We start from the raw sequence: 20,685 nt of genomic DNA on the forward strand, positions 1-20,685 counted from the left end.
CCTACTTCTGGACGCAGTGATTTAGCTGTTAGTGACTGGAGAGAGTCAGATGTCTTGATTAGGTTTCTGAACTTATCTTGTTTGTAAATATCAATGTGATCGATGTTTATGTATTATAGGACTTTCTAAACTAAATTCGTCCATTTGGCATTTGTTGCTTTACCTCTAGATACAGTGTTGAAGATCCTTGAAGTGTGTCTCTGGCTGTCCATCCTGACTACATGACCACAGAATATTAGTCTTCTCTTCCTCATAGCTCCCAATATTATAATTCTCTAACAGAACATCAAATCGATCAAAATGACATTAATTGGACACTATGCAGCCAATTACGTACAGTTTGTGTAAATACACAGACTCCGGTTACCCTCAAAATGTCATCTTGTAATTGTTGAGCAATCAGAATTTTTCTCCTCTATGCTATTATGCAAATATGCCGATCTTAACATGGCTTCACCCTCGGTCTGTCAGTCACATGGTTGGTCTCACGGTACCTTTCCCACGTTTTTGACACTGCACTTTGGATAACTCCTACAATGCGTGATAGTGCTGCTTGTGTATATCCACCTTGAATCAATGCCACCATTCTGGTTTGGTCAAACAGGGAAATATGCATTGCACATAAAACGTAAATACTAGCTGAAGCTCGTGCTGCACTGTATGCACTACTACCAGTCTTCACCTTAAATGACATAGTTTACCCCAGGCTCAACACAAACTGTAGACAGTGACACCTACTGTTTTGCAAACAAGTAATTGAATTACTTGTGTGGTTACAATGCTCTCTACCACTTATTACAACAACTACACATGCCCTACCACATAACGTGCGTAATCCCACAATATTCCAAACTTTTTTTTTTTTAGGTGCATGTTCAAAATTCATGGTCGGATCTGTTCAAGGCTACAAGAGGACGGACTTTTTAATTGTGTTGGTAAGGAGTGAGGTAGTATAATTTTGAGGGTTGCTGTGGTTTAAATATATTTTCTTTGTTGCATTACTGGCAGACACCCTGAAGTGACTAAAGGCAAACTAAGTAAATATATTTCCAAATATCCATGGTACAAATTAATAGTACTCTGTGTAGTAAAATTTGAAAATATACTTAGCCCATGATGGGTCTATAGTAGTACTAGTTTGAGTGGTTTAGGATTATAATACCCTCTGTATATTTATATTCTCCATTGTCTCTGTAATAGGATTATTCTAGCTTTAAATTTATAATTGTGAAAGTAATTTAGATCCTCTAAATCTTTCTATTACAGTATCTCTTTGAAAATGTGATTTGAAACTATCTTTTAAAAACTAAAAGGAAAACATTTTTTGTTATAGGAAGGTTAGAATTTTAGTGAGACTAAGAATGTACAAGACACGTTTCCTTTTTATAAAATAAAATATACACCAATATTACTAAATTTATAAATATATATACTCTGTACATCAATTTGACATATTCATCTCCATACCCTTAACAGAAAAAACATGCAATAGTTCATTTGCAAAAGCACTGGTAAATCTGTGATAATGTGGTAAGGAAGTTCTACTAAGAAATAAGCAATGATGGGAAGAGTACAAAAAAAAAGTAATTGGGCTGAGTTTCAGTTACCTGAGAAACTGGTAAATCTGTGATAATGTGGTAAGGAAGTTGTACTAAGAAATGAACACTGATGGGAAGAGTACAAGAAAAAAGTAACTGGGCTGCCCTGAGAAATATTTTACACAATTACAATATTACAAATTACTTTTTTCAACAAATCAGTAAAATTACAATCATGGACATTTTTTCCCCACATAATACAAACTTGAGCTAGTTTGTGTTTCTTTAGCATAGAGACACGAGGCAAGACTAAACATGATACCGTGGAACTTTCAAAATGATCTTTCTAAATCATTTTTATTTTAGTTAACAACTTTTAGCATTACAAATAATTTGCCATTTACTTTGCAAATAAATTAATTGGTTATTAAGATTCACATCCATAAGCCTCGACGGTTTTTGGGCAAATGACATCTCTGTATTTACTGAAAAGTCGCCCTATAGAGGCACGTGGAGGAATACTCATGTTTAATTTTAAGGAAATCGTTGGTATAAGAATGATGTCTTTGGAAGAAATGAAGAGGTAAGAAAGTACGTTGTACAGAACTGGTGAAGTTACTGGTTCTGTTGTAATACAACTCAAAAATTATCATCCTCGTCGCCATAGTTTATTTCCCCCCCCCCGTTTCTGCTTCTGCGTGATGGATATGAGTTACTAGAATGTAACAATTACTGGACTGTAATGATTACAATTTTGTTTCGAGAAGTTAATTAAAAGTAAAAATTAGTAAGAAGTTACAAGTAATTTGATTACTTTTACTCATTTACTTCCCAACTCTGGAAATGAGGAATTCATAAAATAATAATCATTTACAGTAAGTGAACTTAATAAAATACATAAAAAATCAATACATTTTACTCAAATTTACACAAAATCAAAGTACCAGTGCTTAATTGACCAATGCTTTGTTAACCTCCATGTGATTTATTTAATAACCTAAAAATTATCAATCACAACTGTAATATTCACGTAAAAAAAATTATCATTGTAAAGTTGCATTTCGTACCATCTTCTATGATGTATTCTGAAGAGGAAGAGACTTGTAGAAAGTAATGTCATTACCTTTCACTACACATATATTAGGTATTAACTATTCTTCATTTCATGAATCCTGGATTGATTACCTTTGTGACCATAAAAATTGATTACCATAATTAATCTCGATTCTGTTCCAACGTTAATATAGTAAATATAATTCACTTTCACACACACAAAATATGATGGAACCAATAAAAGGTGATGCAATTGGCATAAATTCATGTCACTTGAACCCTGAGTACATTAATGCTTTTCCATGATGATTTTATATTCAGTTCATTGTCTATAGAATATGATAATGGCTAATCCAATTAGTAGTAGTGATGTAATACCAAGAGGATATTTCTCAGATGTGGAGTTACAACCATCAGTTGAGCATGTATACACACACTCTGGAAATGAGGAATTCATAAAATAATAATCATTTACAGTAAGTGAACTTAATAAAATACATAAAAAAACAATACATTTCACTCAAATTTACACAAAATCAAAGTACCAGTGCTTAATTGACCAATGCCTTGTTAACCTCCACGTGATTTATTTAATAACCTAAAAATTATCAATCACAACTGTAATATTCACGTAAAAAAAATTATCATTGTAAAGTTGCATTTCGTACCATCTTCTATGATGTATTCTGAAGAGGAAGAGACTTGTAGAAAGTAATGTCATTACCTTTCACTACACATATATTAGGTATTAACTATTCTTCATTTCATGAATCCTGGATTGATTACCTTTGTGACCATAAAAATTGATTACCATAATTAATCTTGATTCTGTTCCAACGTTAATATAGTAAATATAATTCACTTTCACACACACAAAATATGATGGAACCAATAAAAGGTGATGCAATTGGCATAAATTCAAGTCACTTGAACCCTGAGTACATTAATGCTTTTCCATGATGATTTTATATTCAGTTCATTGTCTATAGAATATGATAATGGCTAATCCAATTAGTAGTAGTGATGTAATACCAAGAGGATATTTCTCAGATGTGGAGTTACAACCATCAGTTGAGCATGTATACACACAAGAACGGTATTCTAGCTCATCTCCTGGCTGTTTAATGTAATTGCAGTAATTTCCCAAGTCCAAAGGGGAACAGAAACGTTTAGTACCTAAACCACCTGGAACAGAAATGGAACAAAATACATTTTAAAATAATGTTGTATGATACATCCAAAGTTGACAATTGAAAAATCTCTTGCAGAAACAACCAATGTAAAAATCAGTAGGTATCACAGCTTCTACACTGCCAGAAATGATACTCACATTCATCACCAAATGTTTTACTATGTGCTCTTCTTACTGCTTCTGTACGGAATACATAGCTCACAGTGAGCCATCTGGTGGTGAACAAGAGTGCCATTTCATTAACAGAGCAATCAATTGAATTCAACCCTTTCATCATTGTTAGAACAGTCATGGTTGATTTATTTCTGAGGAAACAGAGCAATCTTCATGAAACATAAAGTTTAGATGTCATCAATTATTCAGTTACGACTAATTTGCATTTAGGACTGTTGCCCAGGTTGCAGATTCCCTATCAGTTGTTTATCTAGTCTGTTCTTAAATGATTTCAAAAACAGTTGAAAACTGTTAGGGGTGGTGACTTTTACGGTTTTGAAATCAGAAATATCACATTTTGACTCGTACATTTAGCATTTTGCAGTGTTTTGAAAAGAAAAAAGAACAAACTTAATCTGATGTGAGTTAATTCTGATAAATGGGTAATGTCTCTTGATAATATTAATATGAAAATAAAATTGCATTTGCGTAGGGCTAATAGTAAAATAAAATCATAAAGAATAATTAAATTGTACCTAGATTTATTTTAAAATGATAAAGGCTAAAGCATAACAAAGGGAAAAACAAATTTATATTGATTAAAAATAAGAATAATGAAAAGAAAATATTTAAAAATAATTTCATGAATTAGTGATACTCTTGAAGGAAATCATTGAACATACCCGAACATTCTGTTCTGTCGCTTACAATTGTATTTACTGAAATATCCAATTACAGGGTTGCTTGGACAAACTCTGAGTATTTGAGCGTAACAGCCAACAGCATTTGCAAGCATTCCAAGGGGGGCACAAATTCCTCTGTTTAAGTTTCCAGAGGAAGAATTTTTTAAAAACAAGTCATTTTTTAATAACTGTTAGATCCTTCAGTTTGCTGAAACTAATTTTGAATGAATAAATTTATAAACTATCTGAGAAAGAAAACATATGGTAGCAGAATTATACCTGAAAAAAGAAGCAACTCTATTAAAATACAATGACATGTTTCATTTGGAAAGAACATCATCAGATTCAATCAAATCACACTGAAATATATTTAGAAATATATAAACATTTATGTATAAACATTTATGTTTATTTCTATTTAAATTTTTAAAAACTTGAATTTTGGAACTTATCTAACTTAATGGAGTCCTCACTGCTCTATACTCCAGCATAGAACACATGCCGTTGCAATACCTTCACTGTCATTGGTGTGATTCCACCTGGCTAGTCAGCCCATTGACTTTCTGCTATGCCACACCACCTGCCTTGACTAGGTCAATGACGTGCTGTAGTTTACTTTTAGATGTTTATTTTTAAAGCTCCCCTTCTTATTATTATTACCATCATATTAAAAGTGTTTTGTACACTATGCAGGGATTCTTGTTGTCGCTAGTTGTTTTACGTCGCACCGACACAGATAGGTCTTGCGGCGACGATGGAACAGGAAAGGGCTAGGAGTGGGAAGGAAGCGGCCGTGGCCTTAATTAAGGTACAGCCCCAGCATTTGCCTGGTGTGAAAATGGGAAACCACGGAAAACCATTTTCAGGGCTGCCGACAGTGGGGTTCGAACCTACTTTCTCCCGAATACTGGATACTGGCCGCACTTAAGCGACTGCAGCTATCGAGCTCGGTGCAGGGGTTCTTAATGAGCATACCCTTGCATAGCTTACAAAACAATATTATATGATGGTAATAATCATAATATTAATAATAGAGGGAGCATTAAAAATAAAACACCTCAAAGTAAACTACAGCTTGGCTTGGCTTGGCGGAAGGTCAATGGACTGACTAGCCAGCTGGAATCATGCCAATGACAGACTGACAGTATTGCAACGGCATGCATTCTATGCTAGAGTGGAGAGCAGGGAGGACTTCATTAAGATAAATTCCAAAATTCAAGTTTTTAAGGATTTACATAGAAATAAACATATATATTTATACATTTCTAAATATAATTTGAATGTGATTTGATAAAATCTGTTTCTCCGGGTACTCCGGTTTTCCCTGTCATCTTTCATTCCAGCAACACTCTCCATTCTCATTTCATAGCATCTATCAGACATAAATAAATCACATTGGGAGTGGCGACCACATCGTACTAATAGCCTAAATATGATTCATTCATTACATCCCTGACCCGGTCAAAGACTGGAAAACAGGTTGTAGGTTTTCATTCATTGATAAAACCTGATAATGTTCTTTCAGAAACAAAACATGACTTTCTATTTTAAATATGTTGTTTATTTTTCAGGTATAATTCTTTACCATATGTTTTCTGTTTCAGATATTTCATAAATTTATTCATTCAAAATTAGTTTCAGCAAACTGAAGAATGTAACAGTTATAAAAAATAATAAAAGATTTAATTAATATTTGTGTCTTATATACAAGTTTTATAATGAGGTACAATGCCAAAAATAAGTATTTTGTTTCCTGGCAGGGCTCTAGAATTTGAAAGCCAAGAATTTTTCATGTCTGGTAATGTGTTGATGTCAAACACTGTGAGTGTCATATAGATTATATGAGAAACGTTATACTGGACAAACAATGCTTGGCTGAAAAACATGTCATAAAGAGAGACTGAAGATGTCAAGATACTTTTTTTTTTTCCCTGTGGTTTAACTGGAATGATCAGAAAAGTGCTTGACCATGCAAAAAATTCAAAAGACTTTAAAGAATAATATATACTTGATATAACTGATGCATCTATGAAAGTGAATATACTGGTAGAAAAATTAGATCATATGGTAATGCAGAAATATTTGGCAGAGTACATTTATGGAAGTAGTGACCTACCAACTGCGAATAGAATATGCTACCTTTACTATTTAACCTGGTTCTGGATGAAGTACTGAAATGGTACAGATTGTTAAACACAACCATGGGCACTGAAGGTGCAGAGTGGGTACAAGATCAAGAATAAATACCACAGGCCTTCACAGATGATATGACTTTGCTAGGAAGGTGACACGAAGATGGCACTGGAAAACTTAGCAGAGATCATGGTACAGATTAGCCTAAAGATATCATTCAACAAGACAAAGGTACTCAATGCAGAGACTAACTGGAAGATAGAAGGCCAAGTGGTAGAGAAAATCAACAGTTTCCAGTACCTGAGTGAGAACATTACAGGTAGACTACATAATAATAACAGTACAGCAGACAGAGCACAACTACTGCAGAAAGTATGATATGCACCCATGGTAACTTACTGGGGGAAAAAAAGAAAAAACTATCGAGGAACACCAAATTGTGATCCTATACGACGACTATCAAGAACACTGTATTGTATGCAATGGTGACACTGACACTGGGCAGGAAAACTTGTATAAAGTTGGTGGAGAAAAGAAAGATCTTGAAAGTTTTATGAGACACCATAAGTCAAGGCAGAAGATGTACAAGACCACAGAACCAATTTCGAGCATGATGTGGAGAAGGAGGTTGAGATGCATGGGAACCTGATGAGGAGGGACGACAACAGGTTGACCAAAAAGATATGGAACGAAACATGCTTAATGGGAGATGAAGGAATCGGGGAGGATTGGAAGACAATAGGCATAATGGAAAAGAATCAACGGACAGCAGGACAAGAAAGGAGACCGATTGAAGATCACAAATGGACTGAGATTAGGATCAAGATTCAGACCATGGAAGCAGAGAGATACAGGAGGTGCAAGTGAAGGAAAAGGTATTGAGAAGAATGAAGGAGCACTGAACAACTCGTTCGTGATCGTAAGAAAAAAAAAAAAAGTAAACAATTAATTTTTAACAAATTCTAGTCTCTGTTTAGATGTGTATCGAATGCCATCATTGTTATATATAGTACCTGTACTTAATTCTGTGTTGTATTTTTTTTAGATAATCCAGGAAGGGAAATATATTACTATAGTGGAAGTGAATCTCCTAACCTCAAAAGATACTGAGCATAATAACATTGCTACATCATGGAATATTGAATAAATACCATTTTTATTTGTTTTTATGAATACACATGTTGTTGTTTTTCGTTTTTTGCCTCGTAAGTTCTGTTTAGATAAGAAAAAGCAAACAAATAGTCACGCGACTTGTATACTTCTTGTGGATAATTTATTATTTTTACCCACATTTTGGTGACCCCAAATTGATGTCGTAAGAAAATGAAGCAGCTAATACAGACAAGAACAAGCAATAATACACATAATTGTCAAGTCCCACCGTTCTCAAAGCCAGATCCTAGAATATGGTTTATATAACTTGAAGCTGAGTTCCGTACAAGCAATATAATTCATGATCAGATGAAATACACTGACTGACAGAGCAAATGCAACACCAAGAAGGAGTGGTTCGAAAGGGATGAAAGTTGGGGAAAAAACAGAGACGGCACAGACGAATAATTGATGTTTATTTCAAACCGATATGCAGGTTACACAATGCGCACGGCATCGACTCAGTAGGACGTAGGACCACCGCGAGCGGCAATGCACGCAGAAACACGTCGAGGTACAGAGTCAATAAGAGTGCGGATGGTGTCCTGAGGGATGGTTCTCCATTCTCTGTCAACCATTTGCCACAGTTGGTCGTCCGTACGAGGCTGGGGCAGAGTTTGCAAACGGCGTCCAATGAGATCCCACACGTGTTCGATTGGTGAGAGATCCGGAGAGTACGCTGGCCACGGAAGCATCTGTACACCTCGTAGAGCCTGTTGGGAGATGCGAGCAGTGTGTGGGCGGGCATTATCCTGCTGAAACAGAGCACTGGGCAGCCCCTGAAGGTACGGGATGCCACCGGCCGCAGCACATGCTGCACGTAGCGGCGGGCATTTAACGTGCCTTGAATACGCACTAGAGGTGACGTGGAATCATACGCAATAGTGCCCCAAACCATGATGCCGCGTTGTCTAGCGGTAGGGCGCTCCACAGTTACTGCCGGATTTGACCTTTCTCCACGCCGACGCCACACTCGTCTGCGGTGACTATCACTGACAGAACAGAAGCGTGACTCATCGGAGAACACGACGTTCCGCCATTCCCTCATCCAAGTCGCTCTAGCCCGGCACCATGCCAGCCGTGCACGTCTATGCTGTGGAGTCAATGGTAGTCTTCTGAGCGGACGCTGGGAGTGCAGGCCTCCTTCAACCAATCGACGGGAAATTGTTCTGGTCGATATTGGAACCGCCAGGGTGTCTTGCACATGCTGAAGAATGGCGGTTGACGTGGCGTGCGGGGCCGCCACCGGTTGGCGGCGGATGCGCCGATCCTCGCGTGCTGACGTCACTCAGGCTGCGCCTGGACCCCTCGCACGTGCCACATGTCCCTGCCCCAACCATCTTCGCCACAGGCGCTGCACCGTGGACACATCCCTATGGGTATCGGCTGCGATTTGACGAAGCGACCAACCTGCCCTTCTCAGCCCGATCACCATACCCCTCGTAAAGTCGTCTGTCTGCTGGAAATGCCTCCGTTCACGGCGGCCTGGCATTCTTAGCTATACACGTGTCCTGTGGCACACGACAACACGTTCTACAATGACTGTCGGCTGAGAAATCACGGTACGAAGTGGGCCATTCGCCAACGCCGTGTCCCATTTATCGTTCGCTACGTGCGCAGCACAGCGGCGCATTTCACATCATGAGCATACCTCAGTGACGTCAGTCTACCCTGCAATTGGCATAAAGTTCTGACCACTCCTTCTTGGTGTTGCATTTGCTCTGTCAGTCAGTGTATGATACAGTGGTGAGTTCAGTTGAGGCAGAAATATTAACCCAGGTCGCTGATCCTCAAGCCACTCTACTTCAGAAAATACGTATACTGCTATTAAAGAACGATTGGTATCAGTTTTCACGGACAGTAAGATGCAAAAAACACAGAAGCTATTAACAGAAGTGAAACTTGGTGATCACAAACCCTCTCAACTGCTGTGTAAAATGAGAAATTAAGCCAATGACAAAGTTAGTGAACCGTTTCTTAAGATTATGGTTACAACGCCTACCTCACAACATGTGTACTATATCATCAGTTAAAAAAAAAAAAAAAAAAAAAAAAAAAGAAAACATATCAGTTAGCAGTAATGATCTGGGAGGCTTGTCACTGTGACAGATCAAATTTGGGAACAGAAACCAACCCCGTCCTTCCAGGTAGTGCCTATAAAAGTTGTCAAGTGCTACCGAGATGATACAGAGAGTTAAAGAAACAGATATTTGAACTTTCTATTCAAGTGTAAGAATTAACCAGGCAACTCCAGTCTTGCTTTTATCAGCAGTACAGATCAAATTCGAGCAGGTGGTCCAACAGCCGTGATTCCCGTGTAACTCCAAACCTGTGTTATTACCACTCAAAGTTTGGTGAACGTGCTTTTAAGTGTTCACAGCCATGCAGTATAAGTGCAGTACTTCAAGGCCAGCCAGGTAATCCAGAAAACTAACTGCCCGTGTCTCCACGGTGACAGAGTGTCAGGGGCCCCAGCTGAGTTGCCTATATGAAAGTGACAAGGCCCTCTTTCTGATAGATACTGGAGCAGATGTTTCAGTTGTTCCACCTTCAATCAACGAAAAGCATACTGTTAGTTAACTCCAACTCTTCGCAGCTAATAACACTAAAATTAAAACATATGGTCAGAAAATATAAAATCTCTATCTTGGGGTATGCCAGGAATTGGAATTCCAGTGACCTTTCATCATAGCTGATGTAAGCAGACCCATCATTGGAATGGACTTCCTTTCACATTATAATCTGCTGGTCGACAGTCAGCACCAACAGTTAGTCTATGGTAATACTTCATTGATTACTAATTGCATAAATTACCAAAACAGTGTAGAAGAGGTCAGAGCTACAGTGAATTTCCAGATCTGACACGTCCCAGTATAGTAAACAGGAAAATGAAAAAGCACAACATAGAGCATCACAATGAGATTGAAGATCCCCCTATTTGTTTTAAGCCAAGAAGACTCACAACTGAGAAGATAAAAGCAGCACAACAAGAATTTGAGTATATGTTCAAACAGGACTTATGCAGACCTTCCAAGAGTAGCTGGTCCAGTCCCTTACATCTAACAAAAAGAGAAGTCTGGTAACTGGTGACAATGTGGTGATTACAGGGCCCTCAACAGTATTGCAGTTCCTGATAGATATCCTCTACCCTTCTTCACTGATTCCAGCCATGTATTGTCAAGAGCCAAGATTTTTTTCATTTACTGACTTGACCTGTGCTTGTAAGAAATACCTGTCCATGAAGCAAACATTCCTAAAACAGTCATCACCACTATTTGGGCTATTTGAATTCCCTTTCAAGACATATGGATTGAAAAATGCTGCTCAAACCTTTCAAAGGTTTATGAACACTATGCTGATGGGACTCAACTCCATTTTCTGTTACTTGGATGACATACTCGTTGCTTACCTGACAAAGAAACACATCAGCGCCATCTTCACATTGCTTTTGAGAGACCTGATGAGTATGGTCTTTGTATTAATGTCGCAAAATGCAATCTTAGTACTGTACCGGTAAATGTTCCATAATTAATGGAACATGAGAAGGTTCTAGGAATGCCTGGTGTTTATTGCAGCATGTACAGAGAGGCACCTATCTTTTGAATAGTTATTATAATTTAAAATGGCTACCTTTATTGACATAAAATATTGAAGTTTCTTTCCCTTGATCTTACTGGAGAGTAGCAATGATAATAATTCAAAGTAAATTTCAAATACTTCCTTCCTGAGGAAAATGTCTTTCTTGATGTAACAACTCGAAGTTTTTTAATATGACTGGATATTCAACATGAATACTAACATTTTTTCTTGATGTCAAAATAATGCAAGAAGTCGATAATCACTTCAAATATTAATGAAAGTAAAGTTTTGGAGTTCATTCTTGAAGTAAAGAAAGCGATGCAAAATGTTTGCCCTAAAAGTATTTCTAAGATATGAGCAATTTCATTGTTTGTGATTGTTCACTTGATCCTTAAAAATACACCGGCTTTATATGATTTACGTTCCACAAATTTCGGAAAGAAAGTCAATTGTGGACTGTTAAAGCAATTCACTTGATGAAAGTGACTGTTTAAATTAGCACTGGGTTCATATCACGTGAATGTCTAGGCTGGAAGATGTTGATATGCAATGCTGTCATCACCATAGGCTCACTGCAGCATCTGCTGACCCTCAGAACCAGAGAAACCTAGGACCACGCTTCCTTGATGTTATCACGTTCCAGAAGACGGAAATTTGTGTCATCCACGGTGGCCGTTCATAAGGCGTGATACAAGTGCTAATTTAGATCGCTGTCATGATTTCACATGTTCACTTAAGTAAGGGAGGATGACTATGTGAAATGCATTAAAGTTCAACTGACTTTATGGCTTTGAGCAACCTACTCAGGTCACTTGTTATATTGGAAAATGTTTAAAGTATTGGAGAACTCTATCTCACTGTCTAAAGTGCACAAGTATGTCACACAGTTTGTAATGCACAAATACGTAAAATGTTTAAGTTTCACGAAATAGAAGTTAAATAAAGTAAACTCATATTGTGACATAGTATTGCTTACTTTATGTTCAAACTACCAGAAATAATATCCTACAGAAACTGTGCGGCACTACATGGGGGTCAACAGCTTCTGTACTTCGGACTTCTGCCCTTGGACTAGTTTATCCCGTGGCAGAATATTGTGCTCCAATCTGGATAAACAGTACTCATGTTAAGCTTGTTGATACTCAGCTCAACCAAACCATGTGTTTAATATCAGGGACAATCAGATGTACTCCAACATATTGGCTGCCATCATTAAGTCACATACCACCTCCATCCATGAGAAGAGAACAAGCACTTATCAAGGTGTACAATAATATGTGCAACAATTCTTCTCTTCCTGTACATCTTGACCTCCCTGTTATTAACAGGAAGATACTTCGCTCTCGCCACCCTCCATTGAATACTGCAAGGAAGCTTGCTGAAAGTAATTTCAACATGATTGACAGCTGGAAGCAATTATGGAAGACCTCTGCAACACCAGAACAGCAAGCTATGCCATGCATCACATCTAAGCCACCAGGTTTTGAGCTCGCCAGAAAAATATGGTGTACTCTAAACCGAATCAGAACTAATTGTGGTAGATGTACAGACTCCCTTTATAAATGGAAGAAAATTCCATCTCCCGAGTGTAGTTGTGGTGCTGAAAGACAAACTGTTCAGCATATTATCCAAGAATGCCCTCTATCAGCCTTCTCAGGAGATCCAGCTGAGTTCCTGATGGCTACTCAAAATGGTGTAAATTATATTAGAGATACCAATCTGACATTTTGACTTAATGTGTTCAGACGTGAAAATAATTTTAAAATACTTTTATTGTGATGTGATTGTAAACCATACGATAGATAAATAAATATGTTCAAACTTAAAGTTTCACTTAGAAAATGAGGGAAAACTTTTCCTAAATAATTAAATACTGTCTCTGGAAAACAATTACAGTTGGTAGCTCCGAGGCTAAGTTCATGAAATGCACTTTTGGAAAAGAACCACAAGTTCATTTATGACTGCACTAATTGTATTTACAAGGCAATAGTTAGTGTATTTCACATTACAATACCATACGGCACATTATTTTCAGTTCATTAATGTTCAAATATCTTAACGCACTCGTATTTGAAATATAACACCATGTATATCAGGAAATGTCTAAGTGTTCATAAGACACAGAAATAAACAAAGTCCCTTAACTTGAGATTTCAATTGTAAGAAAAAGTCTAAGTGTTTATAGAACATGAAATAAACAAGTCTTTACTGGAAACTTCAATAATATGCTCTAAGGCAAAGTCTTTGAGAACTGTAGAATATTGTTAAAGTCCACTTAGAACCGTACTCACTTTAAAGATGTATCGCACACTGGATTCAATCTGTACTTCCAGATTCGAACTTGCAGTCACTGTAATATCACAAGTTTCACAGCGTATAACTACCGGTATCACGTGCTCACCAGCTGACCAGCATGGTCACTGCAAGTGAAGACTGACTGAATTCCTCGTGGCCACGTGGTCCTTTATATACAAATCCGATCACATGGTTCATGAAAAACGTGGTTTCTTCTTGCCTTAATAACTTTCTTATTACTAGGATGATTTTCCTGAAACTTGGTATTTGAGAGGTTTAAAATACGAGCTACAAGGTGGTGTACTCCACTTGCTGATATCTCAGTAGGTTGCCAAGATAGGAAAAAACTTCTAGATCTTTCCAAATTGTGGTCTTGCATCAAGCATTTGATTGGAGCCAACGTCATCGCTGCAGCCAGAACAAGCCTGCTGCTGACGTATGCCCGTGTGATGAGGTCTCGTGCTCATTTCAAACTTGAACCAGCTCATACCTTGCCGTGTTGATGGACGCCTCGCGCTGAATTCAAATATGTGCGGATCTGTACACAGTTCCCAGTACAGTATAGAAGAAATTCAGTTCTTGGGTTACTTGATAAATCAAGATGATCTGAAACCACTTCCATCAAAAGTACTGACTCTGTCGTTACTAACCATGTTGGAAAATAGCTATAAAAATCACAAAAATCCAGTCTCAAAACTCATGACGCATCTTCACAGTAAATAGCCTCTCACAGCTTGTAAGAAGCTAGCAGGAAGATAACACAACTCGATTTGAGGATTCCCCTTTCAGCCAGACCTATAAGTGTCATTTACTGCCATCTGTTGAGTTTTTAATTACTACGTGTGCCAGTGACGCTGGATCTCTGACCATTTAATATATTAAATTCCGCTCACGGGCAACCTGTTATGAGATTTAATATATTAAATTCTGCCCTCTAAGAGTTAAACAAATCACCTCCCATGCAAGCCCAAACATTTGCAGTATACTGCAGAGTTCACCACATACATCAAGCACATCTCTGGAGCAGAGAATGTGGTTGCAGATGCACTGTCGTGCATAAGCACCATCGATTCACCTACACCCCTCGACTATCATGTAATGGCAGATAAACAGAAGATGGTGATTCAGAACTGCTTATGAAAAGTAACTCCTTGAAGATGACAAAACTTCACATGCCTAATTCCACTAAACTTATCAACTGTGACACATCAACTAGTTGAATTCGTCCTTACATATCTCCCAGCCTTCTGCAACATTTTCTGCAGTTCACACCCCATCCACACCTTGGAATCTGAACAACAACAACAACAACAAAGATGGTCACTGAAAGATTCATTTGGCCAAACATAAGGAAAGATTGCAAGACATGGGCTCACGCATGTTTGGAATGCCAGAAATGTAAGGTCAACAAGTAAACACAATCAGTTCTAGCAGTGTTTCCTGTACCTAACGAACAATTCACACACATCAATGTAGACATCGCTGGCCCCTTACCATGTTGCAGAGGATTCCAATATCTATTAACAGCTGTAGATAGGTTTTCCTGCTGGTTAGAAACAGCAACTTTGGGACAAAAAATAGCAGAAACTGTAACTAGAACCTTAATTTTGTGTTGGTTCTCAAGATTCAGTATTCCAGTCAGCATCACAACAGATCAAGGTCGGCAATTTGAGAGCGAGCTCTTCAAAATCATTGTTCTCAAAGCAAAACCACTACCACCTACCACCCTCAGGCTAATGGACTAATAGAATGTGAACACCGGAAACTGAAAGCAGCACTTAAATGCCACCTGCTTAAATCACATTCGTGGGTGGAGTCAATTTCCCTAGTCCTCTTAAATATCCGTACCAAAGCCAAAGAAGACTTGGGATGTTCACCTGCGAAGTTAGTCTATGGCACAACCATCTGACTTCCAGACAAATTTGTGTCTGATGCCCTTACCATTACCCACCAAGACTATGTGAAACATCTTCAGGAGATAATACACTTACTGAAACCTGTTCCAACATCCAAATATCGGAACAGAAAAGTTCTTGTCTCCAAGGATCTGACAACATGCTCCCGTGTGTTTATACATTAAAACACTGCATCAACACCACTACAACCAGTTTACACAGGCCCCTACAAGTGAAGAAGTGCAGCCACGAGTATCTGAATTTGAAATCAATGGATAGGTTAAAAAGATCATTGATCACTTGAAACCAGCCTTCATACTCTAGGAACATTTTTCAACACAGCACTTGCAATCAAATACAGACAAAATATAACAAACAGATCACTCACCACTAACCCCTGTACCTGTAGCATCTGAATATACTTTTCGAAGAACTAGATCGTGGAGTCTCTTGTGGTTATTTGGGGGAGGGGGAGGGGTGTAGTGTAGTGGAAGTGAATCTCCTAAACTCAAAAGATGCATGGAATAATAACATTATCTACATCATGGAATACTGAAGAAATACAATTTTCATTTGTTTTTCATGAATGCCAACGGCCGTAGCCGTGTTGAAACACCGGATCCCGTGAGATCTCCGAAGTTAAGCAACATTGGGCGTGGTCAGGAGTTGGATGGGTTGCCACGCGCTGTTGGTGGGGGGTAAGGGAATGGAGGAGCGGAAAGGAACTGGCCACCCTACCGCACGTAAACTCCGGCTCAGGAGCACCTCTGCGGCGGTTCGGACCTGCCTTCGGGCAGAATAAGCCTTACCTTACCTTTTCATGAATATTCATATTGGTTTTTTTTTGGCTCATAAGTTCTATATCGATAAGAAAAAATAAACGAATAGTTATGGGACTCTTGTGCTTCTTGTGAATAATTATTATTTTTATCCACATTACAATAAATAGATGTAAAGATTCCATGATAGAAAGAAAATTCATTCTTAATTCAATTACCTCACTGATTACTCCTTCTACTGTAGCCTAGTGATGAATATACTACATGCAAGCAGAGCTTTCCTAAATGATTATGAGGTTTGATGAATTTATATCTCAATACTATTTGATATACCACTATTTATGCTGCAACTTATTCTCAAACTATCAGCCATCTAGGTTCTGTATGCATAATGTTCTTAGCATGTAGTTTCACTGTTCTCAAAATAGAGGCAGTTGGTAGTGAAAAGCCATTATGCATCCTTGTATTTCACCAAACAAAGTCAGTTACAGATGTTCTGCATTGCTTATGTACAAAGTGTCATAAGGAAGCATATTCAGGCAATTCTATATGACAATTGTACTTGGTTTTGGAAATCAGGATATTTGTGCAAGGGCAAAAGCAGTGACTGACTTTCATGTGTACAAGAAACATGCATGCGTAGTCAAAAAAAAAAAAAAATCTGTCCTGCAAGTTCAAGGAAACAGTGAATTCCCATAGATAACAGTGTGGCATGTGTTAAAGAAAAAGTCCTCTCAACAAATCATACCAGATAACCTACCTTCCTTGAGGCCCTAAGACCAAGCGACCACCATGGAAGGTAGTTTTCCTGCGTTAGAACTGAGAACATGAAGAAGATTCTATGTCATTTTTAATGATGAGGCTGTATTTACCTTGTCTGAAAATGTCATTTATGAGGATTGCCAAACCGGATAGCGAACATCAAATGTTTGCATTTGAGTCTTGGAAAATATACATGAGACAGTTCAATTTGAAAGTGATTTTACTTTAGTGAATTTCTTTTTTCAATGTGGAAAAAAAAAATAACTTTGTAGCCTCTTGTTTTATTTTGCTGAGAAAAAAAAACAGTGACTGGAAATACACTTCTTGAAGTGTTGACAGAATGAAGAGAGTGCTACTTAAATTTTGCTTTGACTTATAAAAGTTTGGCTGTAATTAAATATTAATATGACACCATGTGAATAAAATTTTCAGCCCATTTGTGGAACAAGGAAAGAGGCAGACATGGTCGTGGCAACAGAAATAGTGCTGCAGGCCGATCATTAACCAAAGACATAATTAAATTCCAAACAGGGTAGTGTAATAAGCAGTTCAACCAGAGAAATGCTGATGGACCCTTGTTCAAAAAGAAGGTGCTGGGAGAGCCACTATAACATGGAAGAATCATCCAAAGCTTGAACTGAATACAGGAGAAATTATTTTGCATTTGACAAAAGAAAAATACGGTACTGATTTGTTCAATATCAAAGTAAAATAAAAAACATTTTCTGTTCACTATCCGCCTTGGCAATCCTCATGAAGGACCTCGGCCGTGACAGCCACGCTTGCCATCAACCTGGGGCACTGTTGCCCGGAATTGGACACCTTGGGTGCGGATACTTACTGATCACTGCGGCTTCAAACCGAAATTACTACTGTGAAAATGGACATTTAGGCAAGATTTTCTCAAGATTACAAAAAATATTAAATTTTCTCAAAATGACCAAACTTTTGAATTTTTTCAAGATTTCAAGAACTGTATCAAATGTTTACTGCTTCATCCCGAATCGCAAACCTTCGGAGAGAGAAGTCTGTGACATGAGTCAGGTCTCCCTGTCTGTTTAACTTGCCACTATATTACCAACTGTGCCATTATCTATTCAGAACTGTCTGAACTATCTGATATTGTAGAAGTTTTACCTATTTTCTGGTGCTACTTGTGTTTAGAGACTCTAACTTCCATCGAGATTGTTTGTATTTGGAAGTTGGGTAACTTAATCAATGTTCAACTGTTTGTTTAACATTTTTGAGTTACCACCCCTGTCATTAAATTGATCTGCCAATAAAAAACACTGGTATCAAAATCTTTTCAACCAATCAAAAATGATATTGCAGAATTGATATAGAACTATCTGTCAGCCCTGTATAAAAGCAGTGAACCTTTTGAACCAAGTGTCTTGCTGCTGTGTATATTTGAGTGATTAAGGACCGAGGACATCTCCTTTGGGAGATGGCTGGGGCGGGGTCGGGCATGAAAAGGCAGCAATAAACAAAAGGATGGCAGAATTTTAACATGTGAACTATATGAATTATGTGAACCTTGCTGCATATGAAGATACGGAAGATTCCAGCATTCCCCCTTAGCATGTAACTCCTAGATCATCTGGCACTTATTTAAATTTTATGTAGGGCCTTCTCTGTCAACGTTAAGTTAATGCAGGTTTGTCTCTGGCCTTTAAAATTACTCCCCTAAAGGGGATTTTGTAAAATGTAAGGATGCACAAGTTTTTACCCTGGTTTCCCTTCTTCCAATTTCCTTCTTTTTTTCTTTTTCTTTTCTTTTTTGTGACTTTTTCAAATTTTCTGTATTTATCATCCTCTTTTCGGCATTTAAAATTTTCCTCCCTTAGTAACCTTGTAGCATGGCTTAGCCTCTGTGTCATCGGGTCTTGTGTCCAGTTAGGTGGTTTTTTTTTTTTTTTTCTGAATTTAAATGTTATTGAGCGCTTAAATGCTTCAGCCTCCATTCTCATTTTATTCCTGGCCTTCCTAGCTAACCATTAGTAATAATTATTTTTTTCTTTCCTTGTTCTGGCCAAGTAGTATAGGCTTCGGCCTCTGTTAATTTTGAGATCTTTCAATTTGTTTCTGAGTGTAGCTCCCCATCAGATAATGGTAGCAAAGGTATTACTTCACTGATTTAAAATCCATATGCTTTTCCTGCTTCAAGCATCTCAAGTTGTGAACCAAAATTATCATCATCTAAGTGTCCAGTCCTTAAAGGTATTTTGAGTAATTTGTGTGTGATATACTATGTGCAGTCAGTAATGAATTAGCTAGGCCGAGTGGCTCAGACGGTTGAGGCGCTGGTCTTCTGATCCCAACTTGGCACGTTCGATCCTGGCTCAGTCCGGTGGTATTTGAAGGTGCTCAAATACGTCAGTCTCGTGTTGGTAGATTTAGTGGCACGTAAAAACTCCTGCGGGACTACATTCCGGCACCTCGGGGTCTCCGAAAACCGTAAAAGTAGTCAGTGGGACGTAAAGCAAATAACATTATTAGTAATGAAAAAAACATGCATACACTTGTCACTTCTCTGCTGAATAGGATTTACATATACAACACATGTCCTCAATCCTGATAACGCTTTTATAATTTGCTTTACATCACAGTGAAACAGATAGGTTTTATGGAGATGATGGAATAGGAAAGTGCTAGGAGTGGGAAAGAAGCAGCCGTGGCCTTAATTAAGGTACAGTTCCATCATTTACCTGGTGTGAAAATGGGAAACCACAGAAAACCATCTTCAGGGCTGCCGACCCACTATCTCCCAAATGCAAGCTGACAGCTATGTGACCCCAACCGCACAGCCACTCACTCAGTCAATCCTGATGATATCTGAGTAAAAACATTTTAAACTTTGAACACTAGGCTCCAGAAGAATGACCAAATGGTGGCATCGCAGGTTGCTTGCCAGAAAACCATATATTTGATCCCCTGCCCCAATACAAATGGGGTTCACTCATCCTCATAAGGCTAATTCAGGAACTATTTGATCAGAAAGATATCTCAGTAAGCTAGCACAAACAGCAGTAGGATCCAATGTGCTGACTACAATATCCAGTCAAGGGCCCTCAGTGTCTTTAGCAGCAACAACACAATAAAAAAGATAAACCTATTTTAATCCTTCCAGTTAGAGATAGATATTTATTTTCTATTTGTAAAAGCATATTAAAAATTGCTTTTATTTTGTAATTCTAAATTTGGGTATAGAAAACATTTTTATTATAAAAATAAGTAACTGATTTTCACATACAAATAAAAGATTATCCCTTGGGATATTCCACATAATGTTACTGCGTACTGCGACAAATGTAGAAAGACGCTCATATTTAAATTCTTTGCCAATAAAGGATTCTTCAGAATCAGCATCAAAAATAAAGGAGCAGATTAAACTGCAAAATATTGAAAACTGAATCGTATACATGCATTTTATTCAAGCCATTATACCAATAGTCCATGCAATTTCCAAAA

The 20,685-nt window shown here is 37.8% G+C and overlaps 1 protein-coding gene across 1 annotated transcript in view; it reads right to left on the reverse strand.

Moving 5' to 3' along the window:
- Positions 1-1,364: 1,364 nt before the first annotated feature.
- The window catches only part of bou (boudin), a 135,923-nt gene continuing 116,602 nt past the window's right edge, over positions 1,365-20,685 (reverse strand). The window contains exon 4 of the mRNA XM_067137750.2: positions 1,365-3,776. Coding sequence (XP_066993851.1) covers positions 3,568-3,776 — 209 coding nt within the window. The 3' untranslated portion in view covers positions 1,365-3,567. The remainder of the gene's footprint in view (positions 3,777-20,685) is intronic.

Source organism: Anabrus simplex, chromosome 1 (assembly GCF_040414725.1).
Source record: "Anabrus simplex isolate iqAnaSimp1 chromosome 1, ASM4041472v1, whole genome shotgun sequence".
Taxonomy (NCBI): Eukaryota; Metazoa; Arthropoda; class Insecta; order Orthoptera; family Tettigoniidae; genus Anabrus; species Anabrus simplex.